Source organism: Salmo trutta, chromosome 8 (genome assembly GCF_901001165.1).
Source record: "Salmo trutta chromosome 8, fSalTru1.1, whole genome shotgun sequence".
In the NCBI taxonomy this organism is placed as follows: Eukaryota; Metazoa; Chordata; class Actinopteri; order Salmoniformes; family Salmonidae; genus Salmo; species Salmo trutta.
Window position 1 is genome coordinate 40,138,484 of NC_042964.1, and position 20,341 is coordinate 40,158,824.

The following is a 20,341-nucleotide window of genomic DNA, read 5'->3' on the forward strand; positions in this document are numbered from 1 at the left end:
TCACAACACATAGGTTGTAATATGGATTTTCTTTCTGGCTTCCCCAGTGATTTTACCCACACACCGCTACTGTTAGCGACTGGTCGTTAGCAAGTTTGGTAGGCTACTAATGACCATCAGCGTCATTAGAGCGCAGTTTATGAGAAGCCTAGTTGCTGTGACTCAGAAGTCACGTGGAATTTGACTGCAGTCATGACTCGCGACTGGTGCAGCAATTTAATGTTCCATTATTATAACCTAACAGATGTAGCCACTAGTCTATATAAGGTGAACAAGTGATAGCCTAAGCGTTATTGCTGAGACAAATAGCCTATAACAGAGATGATAACCTATGCATCTTTCATTTCTTCCATCCTTGACGACATCACCGATAGATGGATAGTGAAAGGAGATATTAGCTAGGCTACCAACTAAGTCATGTCAGATCAATGATTATTTCTTTATATAGGCCTAGCCTATATAGCCCTATCATCATTGAGGCCTATATTTAGATCAATCAATCAAATGTATTTATTTATAAAGCCCTTTTTACATCAGCAGATGTCACAAAGTGCTTATACAGAAACCCAGCCTAAAACCCCAAACAGTAAGCAATGCAGATGTAGAAGCACGGTGGCTAGGAAAAACTCCCTAGAAAGGAAGAAACCTAGAGAGGAACCAGGCTTTGAGGGGTGGCCAGTCCTCTTCTGGCTGTGCCGGGTGTAGATTATCAGAGTACATGGCCATTTAAAACCTCTTAAGGATCCACACCTTTTTTTAAATTTTCCCCTAAAATGACATACCCAAATCTATCTGCCTGTTGCTCAGGACCGGAAGAAAGGATCTGCATATTCTTCATATAATTTGAAAGGAAACACGTTGAAGTTTGGGGAAATGTGAAATTAATGTAGGAGAACATAACACAATATATCTGATAAAAGATAATACAAAGAAAAAAACATATGTTTTTAATTTTTGTTGCTTCTTCTTTGACATGAAAAAGAAAAGCCACACATTCAGCTAGGAAGCTGTTTCAGACTGATACCTTCAAGAATGAGCAAGCTACATGACATTTAGTATAAAGTCACCCAGGTGTCCTTCACGATATTCCCAAATGTACCCAAGTGGCCTCCAAGTGGACGAATTGGTAAATTGATACATTTTCAAGAACCTAACCATAGTAATAAACTTGAATTCTTACTGATAAAAACAAATCTTCAATAGTGGTAAAGACTGACTTCAAAGAGACCACATTCAAGTCCTCTATCCCCCACTTAGTCTGACAGCTGCTCTCTCTGGCTCCACAACAAACCCCCGCCCATCCATCTAGAGGTGTGAATACAGCAGAAAGAGACTTGGGACCAGTAGCACAATCTTGTGTATATGGTGTTCTAAATACTGTAATTGTAAATAGTGTGTATATTTGTTTATGGTGTGTTCACTTATTACATTAGATCAGTGTTGGCTGCTAACTTGGCTCTTATCTTAAATATTTCACTTCTGTGTTTGGAGACATTGGATCAGCATTCGTGTCGCTTCTCCTGTTAGTACATTTTATGTAGGTAAGCTAATGATCCATAATGTATGACATTCCTGGGAGTGTGTAAACTTGTATTTTGCATTAGCATAGCATTTTTGTATGTTTTCTTATTTTATTGAACTTTTATTTTAGCAATACATCAAATTAACAACACATCTATAAACATATATTATTTAGAGTGGAGAACACTGTGGTGAAGTGTGTGTACCAATCATTTTTTCAATTTTTTGTGTTAACCTTTATTTAACTAGACAAGTCAGTACAAATTCTTATTTACAATGACGCCTACCCTGGCCAAACCCAGACGACGCTGGGCCAATTGTGCGCCGCCCTATCCTCAATCACGGCCGGATGTGTTGCAGCCTGGATTCGAACCAGGTACTGCAGTGTGTTAGACCACTGCGCCAGTCGGGAGCCCAATGTGTATTGTATGTTGACTTTGACATGTTGTGGCTTTCGAGTGCCTTGTTTGCTATTCATACACATATTTCATTAGGAATTAGGGATACACACACATAAATATATAGCAATCAAAGAAAATATTTCAAAAATCTCTCGAATGAGTACTATGCAACCATTGAAACAACTGCATTAGCTCAGATTTACAATATAAATATAAAGACTGGTATTTCACTTCACTTAAATTGACTGGTTGAAACAACATTTAGCGTTCGATTTTCACAGATGTCTTTCTTTGCAAGTTGAACGAGTGGAAATACAAAATCGATCGTGCATACTATATGGATTTTTTAGGATATGAAAAAGGATTTTATCAAACAAAACTACACTACATTTTATCTCTGGGACCCTTAGGATGACAAATCAGAGCAAGATTTCAGAATGTAAGTAAATGATTTACCCTTCAGATGTGAATAAATCAAACCTGTCGCCGTGCTAAAAGTGTTTTGTTGTTGTGCACTCTCCTCAAACGATAGCATAGTATTTTCCCCCCGCTGTAATAGCTACTATACATTGGACAATGCAGTTAGATTAACAAGAATTGAAGCTTTCTGCCCATATAATATATGTACCGTTATTTTTTCTATATTTTTTTTTACATTTTAGTCACATTATGCATATTGAGCAACAACTGTCCCGTTGACAGGACACCGATTCATAAGAAGTTTTAAGGCCAGATTGTTCTTCAAGATGTTCAAACGTGACCAACAGGCTCAAATAATAATCACAGTGGTTGTAGAGGGTGCAACAGATCAGTACCTCAGGAGTAAATGTCAGTTGTCTTTTCATAGCCAAGCATTTAGAAGTCGAGACAGCAGGTGCGGTAGAGAAAGAGAGAGAGTCGAAAACAGCAGGTCCGGGACAAGGTAGCACGTCCAGTGAACAGGTCAGGGTTCCGTAGCCGCAGGCAGTACAGTTGAAACTGGAGCAGCAGCACAACCAGGTGGACTGGGGACAGCCAGGAGTCAGGCCATGTTGTCCTGAAGAATGATCCTAGGCCTCAGGTCCTCCACGAGTAGAGGGAGAGAGAGAATTAGAGGGAGCATACTTAAATTCACACAGGACACCAGATAAGACAGACTGACCCTAGCCCCCCGGTACATAGACTATTTCAGCAAAGATACTGGAGACTGAGAAAGGGGTGGAGTTTGCCAAAGCACAGCCCCTACACCACTAGAGGGATATCAACAGACAACCAACTTACTACCCTGAGACAAGGCTGAAAATCCCCCACGAAAATCTTCTCCACCCCAGGAGCCAGAGGGGGCGCAAAACCAGACAGGAAGATCACATCTGTGACTCAACCCACTCAAGTGACGCACCCCTCCTAGGGGCGGCATGGAAGAGCACTAGTAAGCCAGTGACTCAGCCCCCAAAACAGGGTCAGAGGCAGAGAATCCCAGTGGAGAGAGGGGAGCCAGCCAGGCAGAGACAGCAAGGGCAGTTTGTTGCTCCAATGTCTTTCCATTCACCTTCACACCCCTGGGCCAGACTACACTCAGTCATAGGACCTACTGTAACGCCCTGGCCATAGAGAGGGGTTTTTGTTCTTTATTTTGGTTAGGCCAGGGTGTTACATTGGGTGGGCGTTCTATGTTCATTTTTCTATGTTTTTGTATTTCTTTGTTTTGGGCCGTGTGTGGCTCCCAATCAGGCACAGCTGTAGTTCGTTGTTGCTGATTGGGAGTCACACATAAGTAGCCTGGTTTTCCTTTGGGGTTTTGTGGGTGATTGTTTCTGTTTCGTTTCGCACCTGACAGGACTGTTTTGGCTGTCGGTTTTCTTGTTTTTTGTATCGTGTTCTTACGTTAATTAAATAACTATGATGAACACTAACTCCGCTGCGCCTTGGTCTACTCTCTCTCCCAACAGCCGTTACACCTACTGAAGAGAGGAGTCTTCAGTAAAGACTTAAAGATAGAGACCCAGTCTGCGTCTCTCACAAGGATAGGCAGACCATTCCAAAAAAATTAAGCTCTATAGGAGTAAGCCCTGCCTCCAGCTGTTTGCTTAGAAATTCTAAGGACAATAAAGAGGCCTCTATCTTGTGACTGTAGCGTACGTGTAGGTATGTACGGCAGGACCAAATCGGAGAGATAGGTAGGAGCAAGCCCATGTAATGCTGAAATTGCCTGGTGGAAACTTGGTGTGTGTGTCTGTGAGGGTGCGTGCGAGTTATTAGATCATTAGATTGACAAGTGTGAGTGCACAGTGACGTCTGTTTGAACAAGTGTATTTGATTATTATGGCCATTTGTTTGTTTTAACACGCCCATCTCTACCTATTTATGTATCCACACGGACTTGGATTAAATACCTCATCCAAGGCTGTGTGGTTCCTCCTTCTGAAAAGACCCAATCTGTGGCAGTCACAACTTCTTCCAGGTCCTAATACTTGGTCCTAATACTTATAATATTTTGGTTATTATGTGCTAAAAGAAGAAGGATTTCCTTGTTACAAAAGCCAATTCTAAAGTATAGTTTCACCAGTCATCTAACTCAGGCATTTCAAAGGTGGAGCACACAGCAACAGGGAGCCAGGGAGGTATGCATTTATTAACCAAATCCCGTACTTTAATCTTGAAATACAACTGCGACTTTATTCTCAAAATATTGACACTTTATTCTCGAAATAAAATGTTGACTTTATAAAAAAAGATATATATATATACTTTATACTCGAAATATCGACTTTATTCTCAAAGTTTTTCAAGTTTGTTAAGTACAATCCGTGCCAAACGAAAATCCAAGTACCACCACCCATAATGTCTTTTTTATTTTTTTGGTCTTCACTTGGGCCTAATAGTCTTCCATATCATGCATGTAAAAAATCTGAGGGGGCATAAAGTATGTGAGGATACCTCAGGGGTGGTCTGAGGGGGGCTAGCCCCCCATTTAGAAGTTGGAGAATTTAGCATTTTCCAAACACCTGAAACAGCTTTTTCCTGCAATCTAGAGCCATAATCACTATGCTTAATTCTATGTCATAAATATGTTTTTTTCTGTATATTTAAGCATACAGTGCTTACATTCTCCCACGATTGCTCAGTTTGGCCGGACAACCAGCTCTACAAAGTGTCTTTTTCCATTTAAGAACGATGGAGGCTACTGTGTTCTTAGGGACCTTCAATGCTGCAGAAATGTTTTGGTACCCTTCCCCAGATCTGTGCCTGGTTCTTTTTTAAAAGAATCTAAATATGCTTCTCTGCATCTCTGCAAAAATCAAGGTAAATTATTTAAAGGATTGTGAGTCTTATTCAGTACATTTAGTTATTGCTTGCTTTTCTAAAGTCTACCAACCTTGCCAGCAGGCATGCCAGCTAAGATAGTTAGACAAGCTAGCTACTCTAACTTTGGTTAAGGTTGGGAGATAGCCAACTTCATAAAATTGGTAGGTGGCTAGTAGTATTACAGAGAAACACCAACAATAAATGAAACCAAAAAATGATAAAACATTTTTTAACAGGGCAAATCTGAGGGTGGCCTACTTTTAATAACTTTTCCAGTAGGCCCTATCCAAAATGTTCCATATTTACGCATGAAATTACGCATTGCATTCGAACACATCTTGAACCCTCTAGGCGCTGCTCAAACGTTTTTCCATTGTGCACTAGGTTGAAAGTAGTTGCAATAAATTGTAAGAAACAGGCCTGGGCATATTATCATGCACTGATCAAATACCCACTGAGAACAAACGTCTGTTCAAAGTCAATTTTTAATTTACATTTGGTTGAGTTGTCAGCTAACATGAATTCAATGTGAAATCAACCAAAAATCCATCACATTGGATTTAGGTTAAAAGTTGGGTGAGAAAAATACGAAATTCCCTTACGTTGATGACATTTTGCAAATCCAATCATTTTCCATGTTGATTCAACATCATCACATTACATATATATTTTTTAATGACATGTAAACAACGTTGATTCAACAATTCTTTGTGTAGGATCCCTATTTTTACTGTTTCCAATGGAATAAGTATAGGCCTATAGCCACATCCCACTGGGCACACCACGTCATTTCAATGTGGACATTTTTGTAATATTTAGTTGCGACGTTGGTCAGTGAGATTTCAATATTTATTCACCCACTCAGAAAACAGCCAAAAGTTTGTTGAATTCCCAATGTGTAATCATGCACAACCGAATTCCAATGTGTTATCACTGCGCTTTCAACCATTTAAAACCACAACAAAGTTAAATTGGGAATACAATGTCAGATATTTTGTATTTATGAATCTATTTGATGTGTTATCACCTTCACAGACCTGCAACCTTTGCATGCTATTTTGAGTACACATGCTTTCTGTGATTACATAAGATTACATTTATAGTTGATTATACAACGGGTGGATATAATCCTGAATGCTGATTGGTTAAAACCGCATTCCAGCCGGTGTCTATTCCAGAAGTTACTGCTAAATCTATGACTTTAAAATGCCTATTTCCTCTGTTGCATCTGACTGCTGTGGTGGTTCATTTCTTTACTATCAAAGGTCAGACAAACTTATCACACAAGTCAGAGTTATACTTAAACTGAATATTTATTAGTGAGAGCTTTGCAATAGCGATGGCTGGTTGACGAATCCCCGTCTCTGATGATTCGTTGAGAGCGCCGAGACAAAAGTACAAAGGTCTTTTATAGCCAAGATACACCCCTTTCAACCTACATGACGAACAACAGATATATGGAATGGGTCACAAGGTTCAGATTTGTATGAAAGATACCTATAATACATAGCAGACAGTATCTGCTGTGTCAACAGTTTTCATTGTATAGACCAGTGTCTGGCCTTCCGACTCCAAACTTGTACGGTATAGAACAGAAACATTAACTCATGCTCTGGAATGCTCTTTAGGTTTTATCACCCAAAAGACATCGTAAATCTCCTGTCAGTGTTATCTCCCAGAGGCACATCCTCAGTAGAACACACACACAATAGTTAAGAATACTCTATTCTGTTGAATAAAACAACCATTTGATGCAATAAAAGTATTATAACAATCTTGCAATTTTGCCACCATACTGCACTTAGTCATCAGCCCAGCCAGGCAATTTATAAACTTGATCTCCACTATAAAAAGCATCTAGACATTATCTCACATTTCTTTTAGACTGTCATTTAGTTTTCAACAGCGGAGATTTGTATTAACCTTGCTATCTGTCTCCCCGACATTTGCAACATTTTTTAAATATTTAAATTAAATCTCCAACTGTCCCATAGTAATGAATGTGTCGGGACGAGACAGACAGGCATGCAGCATTTCTCATTTCTCGAAAATCATGAATCAGCTGGCATAATTTTTGTGGATATATACAAATAAATGTCAATTGAAAAAGGTAAAACGAAATGAAGTGCAGCTAGTTTACAGTCTTTCCAGCTTCAGTTTTAAGTGATTGTGTTAGCTGTGTTGTTAGCTAGCTCCTCTGAAAACAGTGTCCTGACGAGTGAGCACATTTTCTATGCCAGGCGAAATTGCGCCTCATTAACTCATTGTTATGGATGTATCCAAATAAATGTCACTAGAAAACAGCTTAAACAAATGCAAATGCTACTTTGTGGTTATTTTGGCTGCACTGTTTGATGTGACTGTAAGTTAGCCATAGTTGGCTAGCTAGCAAGCAAGGGATAACAACGTTGCCAGCCAGTATGGCAATGGAACATTATGAATGAACGACTAACTTCCTGTACCCATTGATACAGAACAAAAAGCCAGAACGACTGGGTCGCATCTATGGCAACCGAACCAATAAAACGAACGAGCAGCCGGCTTCGGTAGCAACCCTAGATTTGTGTCGGGACTATATCTTGTGGAAGGACGAAATAGTATGAATAAATTCATCAAAATAACTTTTAATGAAAATATGCCTTAAGGCTATTTACTATATGGCTAAAGTAATATTGAATTGTCAATGCAACCAAATATCATCATTTGAAGGAGATGTATATTTTGTGGCACTGACTTAGTCTGTCTTAAATTCCAGTTGGTCTACAAATATAAATTAAAGGATTAAATCAAATCCAACTTTAAATGTACTTTAAATACAGTTTTATTTGATTTAGTCCTATTCTTTAACTTATATGTTTGGTTGAGATGGAGACTGAAATCCAACATATCAATTATGAATTTGTAGACCAACTGGAATTTAAGACAGACTAAGTCAGTTGCACAAAATAGACATCTCTTTCAAATGTTGATATTTGGTTGCATCGACAACCAAACACAATTCAATATCCATTTTGTCTACAAATTAATAATTCATATGTTGGATTCACGTCTTCATATCAGCCCAAAATCTATGTTAAAGAATAGGACTAAATCAAATCAAATCGTATTTGTCACATCCGCCGAATACAACAGGTGTAGACCTTACAGTGAAATGCTTACTTACAAGCCCTTAACCAACAATGCAGTTTTAAGAAAAATATGTGTTAATAAAAGTAATTAAAAGTAAAAGTAAGAATTAAAAGTAACAAATAATTAAAGAGCAGCAGTAAAATAAAAATAGCGAGACTACAGTTGAAGTTGGAAGTTTACATACACCTTAGCCAAACACATTTAAACTCAGGTTTTCACAATTCCTGACATTTAATACTAGTAAAAATTCCCTGTCTTAGGTCAGTTAGGATCACCACTTTATTTTAAGAATGTGAAATGTCTTTTATTTCTTTTATTTCTTTCATCACATTCCCAGTGGGTCAGAAGTTTACATATACTCAATTAGTATTTGGTAGCATTGCCTTGAAATTGTTTAACTTGGGTCAAACGTTTTGGGTAGCCTTCCACAAGCTTCCCATAACAAGTTGGGTGAATTTTGGCCCATTCCTCCTGACAGAGCTGGTGTAACTGAGTCAGGTTTGTAGGCCTCCTTGCTTGCACACGCTTTTTCAGTTCTGCCCACAAATGTTCTATATGATTGAGGTCAGGACTTTGTGACTCCAATACCTTGACTTTGTTGTCCTTAAGCCATTTTGCCACAACTTTGGAAGTATGCTTGGGGTCATTATCCATTTGAAAGATCCATTTGCGACCAAGCTTTAACTTCCTGACTGATGTCTTGAAATGTTGCTTCAGTAAATCCACATAATTTTCCTCCCTTGTCTATTTTGTGAAGTGCACAAGTCCCTCCTGCAGAAAAGCACCCCCACAACATGAAGCTGTCACCCCCATGCTTCACAGTTGGGATGGTGTTTGTTGGCTTGCAAGCCTCCCCCTTTTTCCTCTTAACATAACGATGGTCATTATGGCCAAACAGTTCTATTTTTGTTTCATCAGACCAGAGGACATTTCTCCAAAAAGTACGATCTTTGTCCCCATGTGCAGTTGCAAACCATAGTCTGGCTTTTTTATGGTGGTTTTGGAGCAGTGGCTTCTTCCTTGCTGAGCGGCCTTTCAGGTTATGTCGATATATGACTAGTTTTACTGTGGATATAGATACTTGTGTACCTGTTTCCTCCAGCATCTTCACAAGGTCCTTTGCTGTTGTTCTGGGATTGATTTGCACTTTTCGCACCAAAGTACGTTCATCTCTAGGAGATAGAACGTGTATCCTTCCTGAGCAGTATGATGGCACGTGGTCCAATGGTGTTTATACTTATGTACTATTGTTTGTACAGATGAACGTGGTACCTTCAGGTGTTTGGAAATTGCTCCCAAGGATGAACCAGACTTGTGGAGGTCTACAATCTTTTTTTCTGAGGTCTTAGCTGATTTCTTTTGATTTTCCCATGATGTCAAGCAAAGAGGCACTGAGTTTGAAGGTAGGCCTTGAATTTTCCAAGCTGTTTAAAGGCACAGTCAACTTAGTGTATGTAAACTTCTGACCCACTGGAATTGTGATACAGTGAATTATAAGTGAAATAATCTGTCTGTAAACAATTGTTGGAAAAATGACTTGTGTCATGCACAAAGTAGATGTCCTAACCGACTTGCCAAAACTATAGTTTGTTAATAAGAAATTTGTGGAATGGTTGAAAAACGAGTTTTAATGACTCCAACCTAAGTGTATGTAAACTTCTGACTTCAACTGTATATACAGGGGGTACCGGTACAGAGTCAATGTGCCGGGGCACCGGTTAGTCGAGGTAATTGAAGTAATATGTACATGTAGGTAGAGTTAAAGTGACTATGCATAGATAATTAACAGAGAATAGCAGCAGCGTAAAATAGGGTGAGGGGGGCAATGCAAATAGTCTGGGTAGCCATTTGATTAGCTGTTCAGGGGTCTTATGGCTTGGGTGTAGAAGCTGTTGAAAAGTCTTTTGGACCTAGACTTGGCGCTCCGGTACCACTTGCCGTGCGGTAGCAGAGGGAACAGTCTATGACTAACTTTATATGTAGTTTGATTTGATTTAGGCCTAATCTTTAATTTAGATTTTTGATGGAGATGGAGACATGAATCCAACATATGAATTATTAACTTGAAGAGTATATTTGAAATCAACGAAAGCTTGAAACCCTAAGCCTATATGTGTTGTCTATTTTTAGTTGAACCCTGGGTGGAATAGAAACAATAGCTGTTGATTTCGCAAATGCTACATAGGCCTATTCGATGATATAGCACTTTGAAATAATGGTAACATTTTATTTGCTCTGTTAAACCTACCCTTTGGAATGACTTCGATAGCAACAGTAAATCTATTTGGTTATTAAGAGATCTCTTAGTAATAATTCTCACAATAGCACATTGGTTGTAGTCAGTGACAAATATCAGGGCTGGGCTTGGATAAAATCCTGTTTGGGAGACCAAAGGGGAGCTGTAAATCAATTATCCAGTAGGAGATGCTTCCCAGTCTGTTTTTTTTTATCTGATTTTGGATATAACGTTGAAGATCTGACATTGTTTCAAAGGTAGAAATTCAACATATTTTATACAATCTTTGTCTATGTGGAAATTTCACCCTCAAAAACTTTTCAAATCATGTACACTGAGTGTACAAAACATTAGGGACACCTGCTTTTTCCATGACATAGACTGACAAGGTGAATCCAGGTGAAAGCTATGATCCCTTATTGACTTGTTAAATCCACTTCAATCAGTGTAGATGAAGGGGAGGAGACAGGTTAAAGAAGGATTTTTAAGCCTTGAGACATGGAGTGTGTATGTGTGACATTCAGAGGGTGTATGGGCTAGACAAAAGATTTAAGTGCCTTTGAACAGGGCATGTTAGTAGGTGCCAGGTGCACCAGTTTGAATGTGTCAAGAACTGCGACGCTGCTGGGTTTTTCATGCTCAACAGTTTCCGGTGTGTATCAAGAATGGTCCACCGCCTCCCGAGTGGTGCAGCGGTCTAAGGCACTGCATCGCAGTGCTTGAGGCGTCACTACAGACTCTGGTTCGATCCCAGGCTGTGTCACAACCGGCCGTGACCGGGAGTCCCATAAGGTGGCGCACAATTGGCCCAGCGTTATGGGAGGGTTTGGCCGGGCGCTCTAGCAACTGGGATGAAGTAACCAAGGTATTTATTGAAACACAGAGGGGAGATGGAGTGCAGGTCAGGGGAAGCTCGGGTGGATTGCTGGAAACCAGGTGCGGAGTCTGAGGCTGGAGCGAGAAGGGTTGAGACAGGGTAAGCCGGTCCGGAGGTGAATCCAAGGGAGTAGTAGAGTGGGGAATCCAGGACCGAGTAGCAGGATGACAAGACGTGGGACTGGAGACAGGGACCAGAGTCAGAGCGGGCAGAACTGTAGCAGAAAGGAAAACAGGCACAATAGGATAACAGGATCTGAATAGTAACAAACGGCTAGAAACGTAGACTGACTGATCAGAGATTACGATCTGGCAGCGTGGAAGTGGCAGGGCTGAATATTTGTAGAGATCTTGATTATGGAACAGGTTGCAGCTGGTGGGGATCTGCTCTGACTCCAGCACACCTGTCTCCGCCCACACAATCACACACAATCACACACACACACACACACACACAGAGCGAGGGAGATACTCGCTCTGTGTGTGTGAGTACTGGGGGAGTGGCGTCAGGTCAAGGAGACACAGGATGAGCAGTAGAGGGCATTGCCGGAGCAGATGTAACAGGCGGGCCAGCTGCCTGCAGACTGACTTCGGTCGTCAGTTGAACGGTGTTTCCTCCTACACATTGGTGCGGCTGGCTTCCGGGTTAAGTGGGCGGGTGTTACGGAACGCAGTTTGGAGGGTCATGTTGCGGAGGACACATGACTCGACTTTCGCCTCTCCCGACTCCGTTGGGAAGTTGCAGCGATGAGACAAGATTGTAATTGGATCGCAATTGGATATCATGAGAAAAAGGGGGTAAAAAGAAAGAAAAAAAGAATGGTCCACCACCCAAAGGACATCCAGCCAACTTGACTCAACTTTGGGAAGCAGTGGAGTCAATGTGGGCCAGCATCCCTGTGGAACGCTTTCGACACCTTGTAGAGTCCATGCCCTGACGAATTGAGGCTGTTCTGAGGGCAAAAGGGGTTGCAACTCAATATTTGGAAGGTGTTCCTAATGTTTTGTACACTCAGTGTATTTTCCACGTAGATTTCACGTTACAATACATTGACAAATAACGTTGATTCAACCAGTTTGTGCCCAGTGTGATGGAAGGTTGTATCAAGAAAATGTTTACTTTTGACTACAGAGGAGGATGTCGCTTCAACCATGACCTGACCTCGGGGGACAACAGCAGAATCCTGAAAGAACACGGACTGGAGGAACTGAACAGATCTGAGCTGTGCACTCTGCTGCTTCAGAATGATGGCTTCTTCTTACCACAAGTACGTAACACTGCAGCAGGCCCCTTTGCTAAAGTATGCTCTGTCTGGTTAAGGCTTTGTGTTTAGTGATCATGATCTAAATTAAGTTCATGTTCCTCCAATCTTGTGCTGTGGTGTGCAGAAATATAAATGGAATATCCCAGAATATTGTGTGTGTGTCTACTCATACATGTATGTGTGTGCGTGCATGCATGTGTGTTTGTGCATATTTTTTTCTCGCACAAACATTTTCCTTCTGCTAGGTGTGCCACAACTACAACAACGGTGTTGGAGAGTATGGCAAATGCCAGGATGGCGAGACATGCAAGAGGCTCCACGTCTGTGAGATGTATCTCAGGGGTAGCTGCAACTGTCCCAGGTGTCATGATTTCTACGAACCCCACCCATTAAAAATCCTAAAGGACAGAGGGGTGCCCAACGAGCTCATTGCCTCCCTGAAGTCTGTGTACATGAACATGGAGTGGTTGCAAAAGCAAAACCATGCCAAGCAAGGCAAGGGGCAACATCAAAGAGGTAAAGCTAATGCAACCGCTAACAAAAGTAACAAGTCTAACAGAGGCCCACATAGTAGTCACAATAATCAATATGCAGGTTAATTGTGGATTTCTTTTTTAAAATAACCTAAAATTTAGCAGAAACTATTTCATGAGCTCAGTTACAGTGTGTTCATGGTTATTAACTGGTATTAAGAGCCAATGAATGATGAACATTCCCAGTCACAAGCTATCAAAATGTATAGATGTTGATTCTATTGGCATGGTAAATGAAATGTCCTGTTCTCTTTTTCAGATAAATCTGAAATATGTATGTACTTCATCAAGGGCAGTTGCATACACGGTGGTAAGACAGCATTTTCAAAGCATAATTTTATGAATAATCAATGCTTAGAGCGTAATAAACATAATACTTCAACACCTAACTTTACTCATATTTCAGATAAGTGCTTTAAAGCCCACTCTACCATGCCCTACCAATGGGAGGTGAGGGAGGGACTAAACTGGACAGCTCTACAAGACAACGAGGTGATTGAGAAGGACTATTGCGACCCAGCAAAGACATACAGGTGGGCTCTACATTTAAGAAGAATGAACTTGAATGGACAGTAACACGTAGGGCACTTGGTCAATGGTGGGCAAATGTTGCTAGTTGCTAATACGATGAGTTGTTAACGCCATATACGCTTCTAGTTAGTGCGATATACAGCTTCTCCTATTGTTATCGCTGATTGTTCGCTGTCTTTTATTCTCTCTTGTCTAGTCGGGGAGTCCAGCCTGTGTGTTTCGATACGATGACCTGCGGTCTGAACAAAGCCCGGCGTCTCTCCACCATCTCCTCTGTGCTAGAGCCTATGTTCATCCTCACCACGGAGTGGGCCTGGTTCTGGGAGGATGAGCATGGAAACTGGATCCAGTATGCATCAGCAGTGAGTGACGACGAGCAGTGTTGAAAAGTGATGGTTGAATAGGACAGAGTTCAGTCCCTCTTTAAATCCAAATTATGCAAATAATGCATAACCCCCATGTTTTCTGTCTTGCCCTACAGAGCGGTAGACACAGGGCAGCCACCATCACCAGTGAAGACCTGGAGAAGAGGTTCCAGGAAGACAACAAGGCTGTGATGGAGTTCACCGCGGGGTCACAGACCTATGAACTCAGTTTCCCAGGTGAGCACAGATGACGTGATATCCAAAATAAACCAACTGCAGCCTTAAAACCATATACACCATACATAGTATATTACGAACAGATATGCAGGGATTCTTACAGCTACTACTGTATGTGACAAATTGAGATAGTTCTGGATGGAGTCACTATGGCAAAACAATGACATCTGCATGTGAAGTGTCTGTTGTTACAACAGCTCTGCTCCTTTTCAGACATGATTCAAACAAACAAGCAGTACAGCACCAAGAAGGTTGTGAGAAGACGGCCTGTGTTTGTCTCTTCAGCTGATGCACAAACTATCAAAACCAGGTAAGATAAAGTTGTAAATGTTTTTTGTATGGATCAATTTGCTCTTGAAATGACTCTTCTGGGGATTGTTCACTCACTTCACCACTAGGCTCCTTGTGTGTTCTCTTGCCTTGAAAGTAGTCTATAGAAGAGGAGTAGCTGACTGTAAATAATGATTTCTGTATGTTTACTTTGCTAGACCAGGGTTTCCCAATCTCGGTCCATGGCCCCCACTGGGTGCACGTTTTGATTTTTGCCGTAGCACTATAGCTTCGTACAAACCATCCTGATCACGCAAGCTTACATTCTGTTTCGCCACACGGATACAGTCTGGCAACAACCAGATTCAAACCGTTTGAGCACATCCCTCTCCCTCCACCATATGGCCGGACCAATCAGCGTCCTCTGATAATCTGTGGGGGTGGTTTAGTTGATGATGACAACGAGAAGCACCTGGAGGTTGGTGTTGATGCTGCTATAGCAGCAGTTATATAAGAACTGGGGGGAATAGCTTAATTGAAAGAACAGCAAATATCTGCATTGAAGCATTTTCTTGGGGGAGAATATGTTTTCGCTCTTCTCCTGACTGGATTTGGCAAGAGCTTGATTTATCAGCTAGCTCTGCTGGTAGGCTGTCCAATAGAATAAGTAAAAATTCACCCAGAAAAATGGCCAAGGAACGTTGGCTGAGCTGGAACACCAGCGCGAATAGCAAATTAATTGAAACGAACCTTCGCTAAGCCTCTTCTGACTGAAGTGATACTTAGAATTCCATTTCCCCTAAATGGCACCAAACAAAGTATCCCTTTTTATTTTACAACTACAATCTGTACATAGGACAAAACTGATAAATAACAACTCAATGTCAAGTGTGCTTACATCTGCGTAACAAGGAAGTAGGGAAAAATTGTAACTTCTGACTATTTCTGGATCGGTGACCGCTGAGCTCGCTGCCCGGACTAGCATCATTAAAAAGAGAAGATTCTCCTGATAAAAAAAGTATGTCCGATGTGAAAAAAATCTAAATATACACATTGTGAGATATTTGGCGAAGTAGACAGACATGTCCTTGTACAATTTCTCCATAGAGAAACAATGGGGCAACCTCGTTCCAACAGTAATGTGTGATTTCTGACATTTTAATGATTAGCGTTTGATGACAGCAGAGCTCGCTGCCCAGCCTTACATCATTCAAAAAAGGAGATTCTCCTGATTAAAATGGTGTCAGATGTCGTGTCTTTAGCATCATTAAAGTGAAGACTGTTATTTTATCAAATCAATTCTCTGTAATTATTATTACATGATTAAACTAATCATGTAAATGTAATTAACTAGGAAGTCGGGGCACCAAGGAAAATCTTCAGATTACAAAGTTATATAACTCTAACCCTCTTATATAACTTATATATAACTCTTCAGATATTTTAATATCTGATCAATTAGTCTTCTAATTAATGAATTATTCTTTACCTCACGTTAGTCTCATTCCAAACGTCGTAAATTGTTGGTTATCTGCACGAACCCAGCCTTTACTATGAATCATCCATATATCAATTGTCTTAATCATTTATTTACTAACTAACTAAATAATCACAGAAATGCATAAACAAACAAACAGTAGATATGGTTACAAGGAAATGATAGGGGAGGTTCCCTAGTGGGCTAAGCCGATATGACCGCTTGGTGGACAAAGGGAAGTGGGTGTGGACTGAGAAGGACGGGAATTACAGAGTCACTTCACAGTTGATAATTATATTAATTGAAATTCTAATCCTTTGCACATGAACTCTCACCCATTCGGGAATAACTGCAATCAATATATATTTACGCTCAGTGTGTCGTCGTGATCTCTGTTGGAATCGTCCGTCTTTCTGTTGGAACGTTCATCCGCGCGTCTCTCTCTCTGCTTCCCTGGAGTCTTTCCTGGTTAGAATGCATACTTCAGAGTACCATTCAGAAATGTTCTTATAGAATAGATGTTTCGGCGGTTGTCGGTCTTCGCATCCCAGGTTAACAATTTCTAGCTGCAGACTAGTAATTAGTATCTAAGATTTACTCTTATTCTGTAGGGATTGATAGTCTCAGAGTTGAACCATTTCCACCCGTGTAGCCAATGCCCCACGTGGTATGGTTAGGAATTCAACAACTATTACAACCTTAGCTTATACTGAGGTTTTTGTGGTCTCTACTCAAACCTTTGCCCCCTTGGTGACTGAGGTTCGCATGGTCTGAAGAGGATTTCTTCAGGTGGGGGTTTTATTCGGAACAGTAGAAAAGGAGTCACATGGAGTCACATGAGCCAGATCATGTCTGTGTTCATGGGGGCGGGCCAATGATTTGGTTAAACTTTAAAGGGAATACAATTCTCTCACATTAACGGTTTAAAATCACATTACATAATTTCACAAATAGTTTCATATTTACTCATTCATTTTATACAATAATTAGACGCAAACCTCATAATGGAGGCTAATGTATAAACAGAGTTATGGTAATGTGGCTGTATTGTCTTTCATGAGGTCACAAACATGAAACAAAACAGACCGGGTCGTAGCTGGCTTCTCCACTGATCGTTTACACATTCTCCAAAACATGAATATTGTTCAGTTCTCAAGTTCTGTGATGTAGAAGAAGTTCCTTTGTTTTCTCTATGTCTCTTTCTGCATGGCCAGGAGGAGAGAGTCGCCTCCAGGAATTTACAACCTGAGATAACAGAACCTGGGTGTAGGAGAGAAGAGAGGGGGAAGCCACTCGCTATACCCAAAGAGGGCCATGTCATGACACAGACTTGAAAAGAATCAAAAGATATACATTTTGTAGATATTTGGCGAAATAGACAGACATACCCCTATTTCCCCTATAGGAAACAATGGGAAGAACTCCGACGTTTTAACTTCCAGCAATTGATCAATGCATAATACTCTGCCCAAAATGATGTACATCATTAGAAAGAATAGATTATCTTGATTAAAATGCTGTAGAACTTCAAAACATCAAAATACATAAATGTATTGATATTTGGTGAAATAGACAGATTTCCCCAAAACAATGGCAGTCTAAAAATTCTAAAGGCAGTCTTTTATTTAACCAGGTTACTATTTATCTGCAACCATTTGCCTTTTTTTACATTTTGTGGTTGAACTGGACAACCAAATGTCTGTTTGCATTTACCTTTAGGAATATTTATTTTTCTTCTACTTTTCAGCAAAAGGGCTCCGAGCAATCACTCAAATTTCAGAGCTTTACCAGGACACTGGGACAAGGCACACACTCCTGAAACAGGATACGAGGTACTATATTATATACAGTACATACCAGATGCCTGGAACCTGCTATTTTAGACCAATGGAGATGGCTGTTTGTTTTGTTTCTGGGCAAATAACTGCTCCAATCTGTCCCTACATGGTAGGCTAATGGTGTATTATGACTGTTTCTCTGTCTCCCATCATGTCCCTATCAGAGAGTCGACCTTCCGTGCTTGTCAGTGGAGTTTAAGGAGATTCAAGGGCTTTTTCAGAACACCATGAGAGGCTTCAGCATCCGCCAAATCCAGAGGATTCAGAACAAATCCCTTTGGGAAGTCTTTCAGTGGTACGTTACCTAAGACTACATACACTTTCAACTGACAATCACCTGAGTTATTGATTGGTCTAGAATAGATTTATTTTTTTCATATTTTTTTGTTGTTGTTCTTTTTAAATTGTTATATATATATATATATGTGTATTATATATATATCTAGGCAAGTAAGTTAAGAACAAATTCTTATCTACAATGGTGGCCGACCCCAGCCAAACCCGGACGATGCTGGGCCAATTGTGTGCCGCCCTACGGGACTCCCAATCACAGCCGGATGTGCTACAGCTTGATGCTCACTTCCTGACTGCACCCAAAATAATTGCACATTATACAAGCATTCTCTCTCTCGACTAACTTTCTGTCACAAATATCATCTCAAAAGAAATACAAATAATTTATTTCCAATACATTCTGCACACTGTCTACAGTGCTTCTAGAGGACATACACTGATTGCAAGGCAAAGGGATTTATTTTTTTATTATTCTGATTGCAAGGCAAAGGGATCTCATGAAGAAGAACAACAGAGGGAGGAATGTGACGGAGAAACAGCTTTTCCATGGCACAGACTCCAAATACCTCCATGCCATCTGCCTTAACAACTTTGACTGGAGGATCTGTGGACTAAACGGAACAGCCTATGGGAAAGGTGAGCTGTGTCATGTGCTTGTGCATTTACATTTCTTTCTAATTATTGACATAAATCAAGATGATATATCATTGATATAATATATTTTCCTGTGATTAATGATTACTGCTTACCCCTTCACCTCCTAACATCCAATTTCAGGGAGTTACTTTGCCAGAGATGCCAAATACTCCAATAGCTACTCTGGCCAATCAAATATGAGGTCCATGTTTGTCTGTCGTGTGTTGGTGGGAGATTACACCAAAGGGCACTCCCGCTACCTCCGGCCCCCATCAAAGGACGGAGGGGACACCATCTTCTACGACAGCTGTGTGGATGACGTCAGCAACCCCTCCATCTTTGTGGTGTTTGAGAAGCACCAGGTGTACCCAGAGTACCTCATCCATTATGGTGAGGACGACGCAGGGTCGCAAGTCTACCAGCCATACTACCGTCCAGCTCCTGTACCTGCTCCAGCACCTAGACCAGCACCAACATACAGACCAGCACCAACCCCTGCACCTAAACCTGAAAGCTCATGTGTCATTAGTTGAGGCTGATTGTGAGGTGTGAACTGTGAACCCTTTGATATTAAACTGAGGGAAAAAACGTACGCTTTCGTGAATTAGAGAAATGGATTTAGCACTCTGTTAAATGTGTTTGACAAATTACAGCTAATCTTGGGATGCACCTTACTATGATTACTACATGTGCAATTATCCGTTTTCGACAATGGACACATTTTTGTAGTGCTATTGACTTTATATAATGGCAAATTGTAACCCGCACAACATGAAGTACTTGTGTACATTTTAAGCTTTATACCTTTGCAGTACAGTACTTTTACAGTATCTGCTGATGTGCATCAGTTCAGTGTTTGTACGATTACGGGTTTCATTCATTTCATGAATATAATCCATCTGTTTTCTTTGCATTGATGGGTTCTGACTTCTAAACTTGAAAATATGAAATATCCTTATTCATGACACTGAGGGAGGGAAGGGAATGCAGAACGTTTACATTCTGTCAGAACATGTTATGGTTAGACATCAGGTATCCTATGGAAAGGAGTAGGGCCACAGTCTGGTACAAGGCAGCCGTGAGTTGGGGAGAAGTGAGGAATTTGGGCCGAAGTCAGGTCCGATGAAGTGAGAAAGAACAGGAATCACTGAAGTCCTGTCTAGCAACAGAGATCTTTTGGCTGTCCAGATGTGTAAGGAGGAGACTCGGCATAGGAGGAAGGTTTAAATACCAGTGTAAATATGACTTTGTCTTTCAGCTGTTTGAACCATTGGGTGAATAAACTTGGTTTGAGCTTTACTAGTCGTCTGTGAGTTTTTACTCTGTTGATTTAGAAGCTAACAGTTGGCGCTGCGAGCAGGGTTCACCACTATTTACAGTCGAACTAGAGAGTCCGAATCTGTGAAAAAAATGCCGGCACCAGAAACAAGGTAGGCACAGTTCCTAC

General features: G+C 40.7%; 1 protein-coding gene across 1 annotated transcript in view; it reads left to right on the top strand.

Moving 5' to 3' along the window:
* The window catches only part of LOC115198914 (protein mono-ADP-ribosyltransferase PARP12), a 33,783-nt gene extending 13,590 nt beyond the window's left edge, over positions 1-20,193 (top strand). Inside the window, exons 2-12 of the mRNA XM_029761327.1 lie at positions 12,581-12,716; positions 12,959-13,229; positions 13,506-13,556; positions 13,653-13,779; positions 13,974-14,139; positions 14,259-14,379; positions 14,593-14,689; positions 17,874-17,958; positions 18,129-18,259; positions 18,743-18,894; positions 19,036-20,193. Coding sequence (XP_029617187.1) covers positions 12,581-12,716; positions 12,959-13,229; positions 13,506-13,556; positions 13,653-13,779; positions 13,974-14,139; positions 14,259-14,379; positions 14,593-14,689; positions 17,874-17,958; positions 18,129-18,259; positions 18,743-18,894; positions 19,036-19,427 — 1,729 coding nt within the window. The 3' untranslated portion in view covers positions 19,428-20,193. The remainder of the gene's footprint in view (positions 1-12,580; positions 12,717-12,958; positions 13,230-13,505; positions 13,557-13,652; positions 13,780-13,973; positions 14,140-14,258; positions 14,380-14,592; positions 14,690-17,873; positions 17,959-18,128; positions 18,260-18,742; positions 18,895-19,035) is intronic.
* Positions 20,194-20,341: the final 148 nt, after the last annotated feature.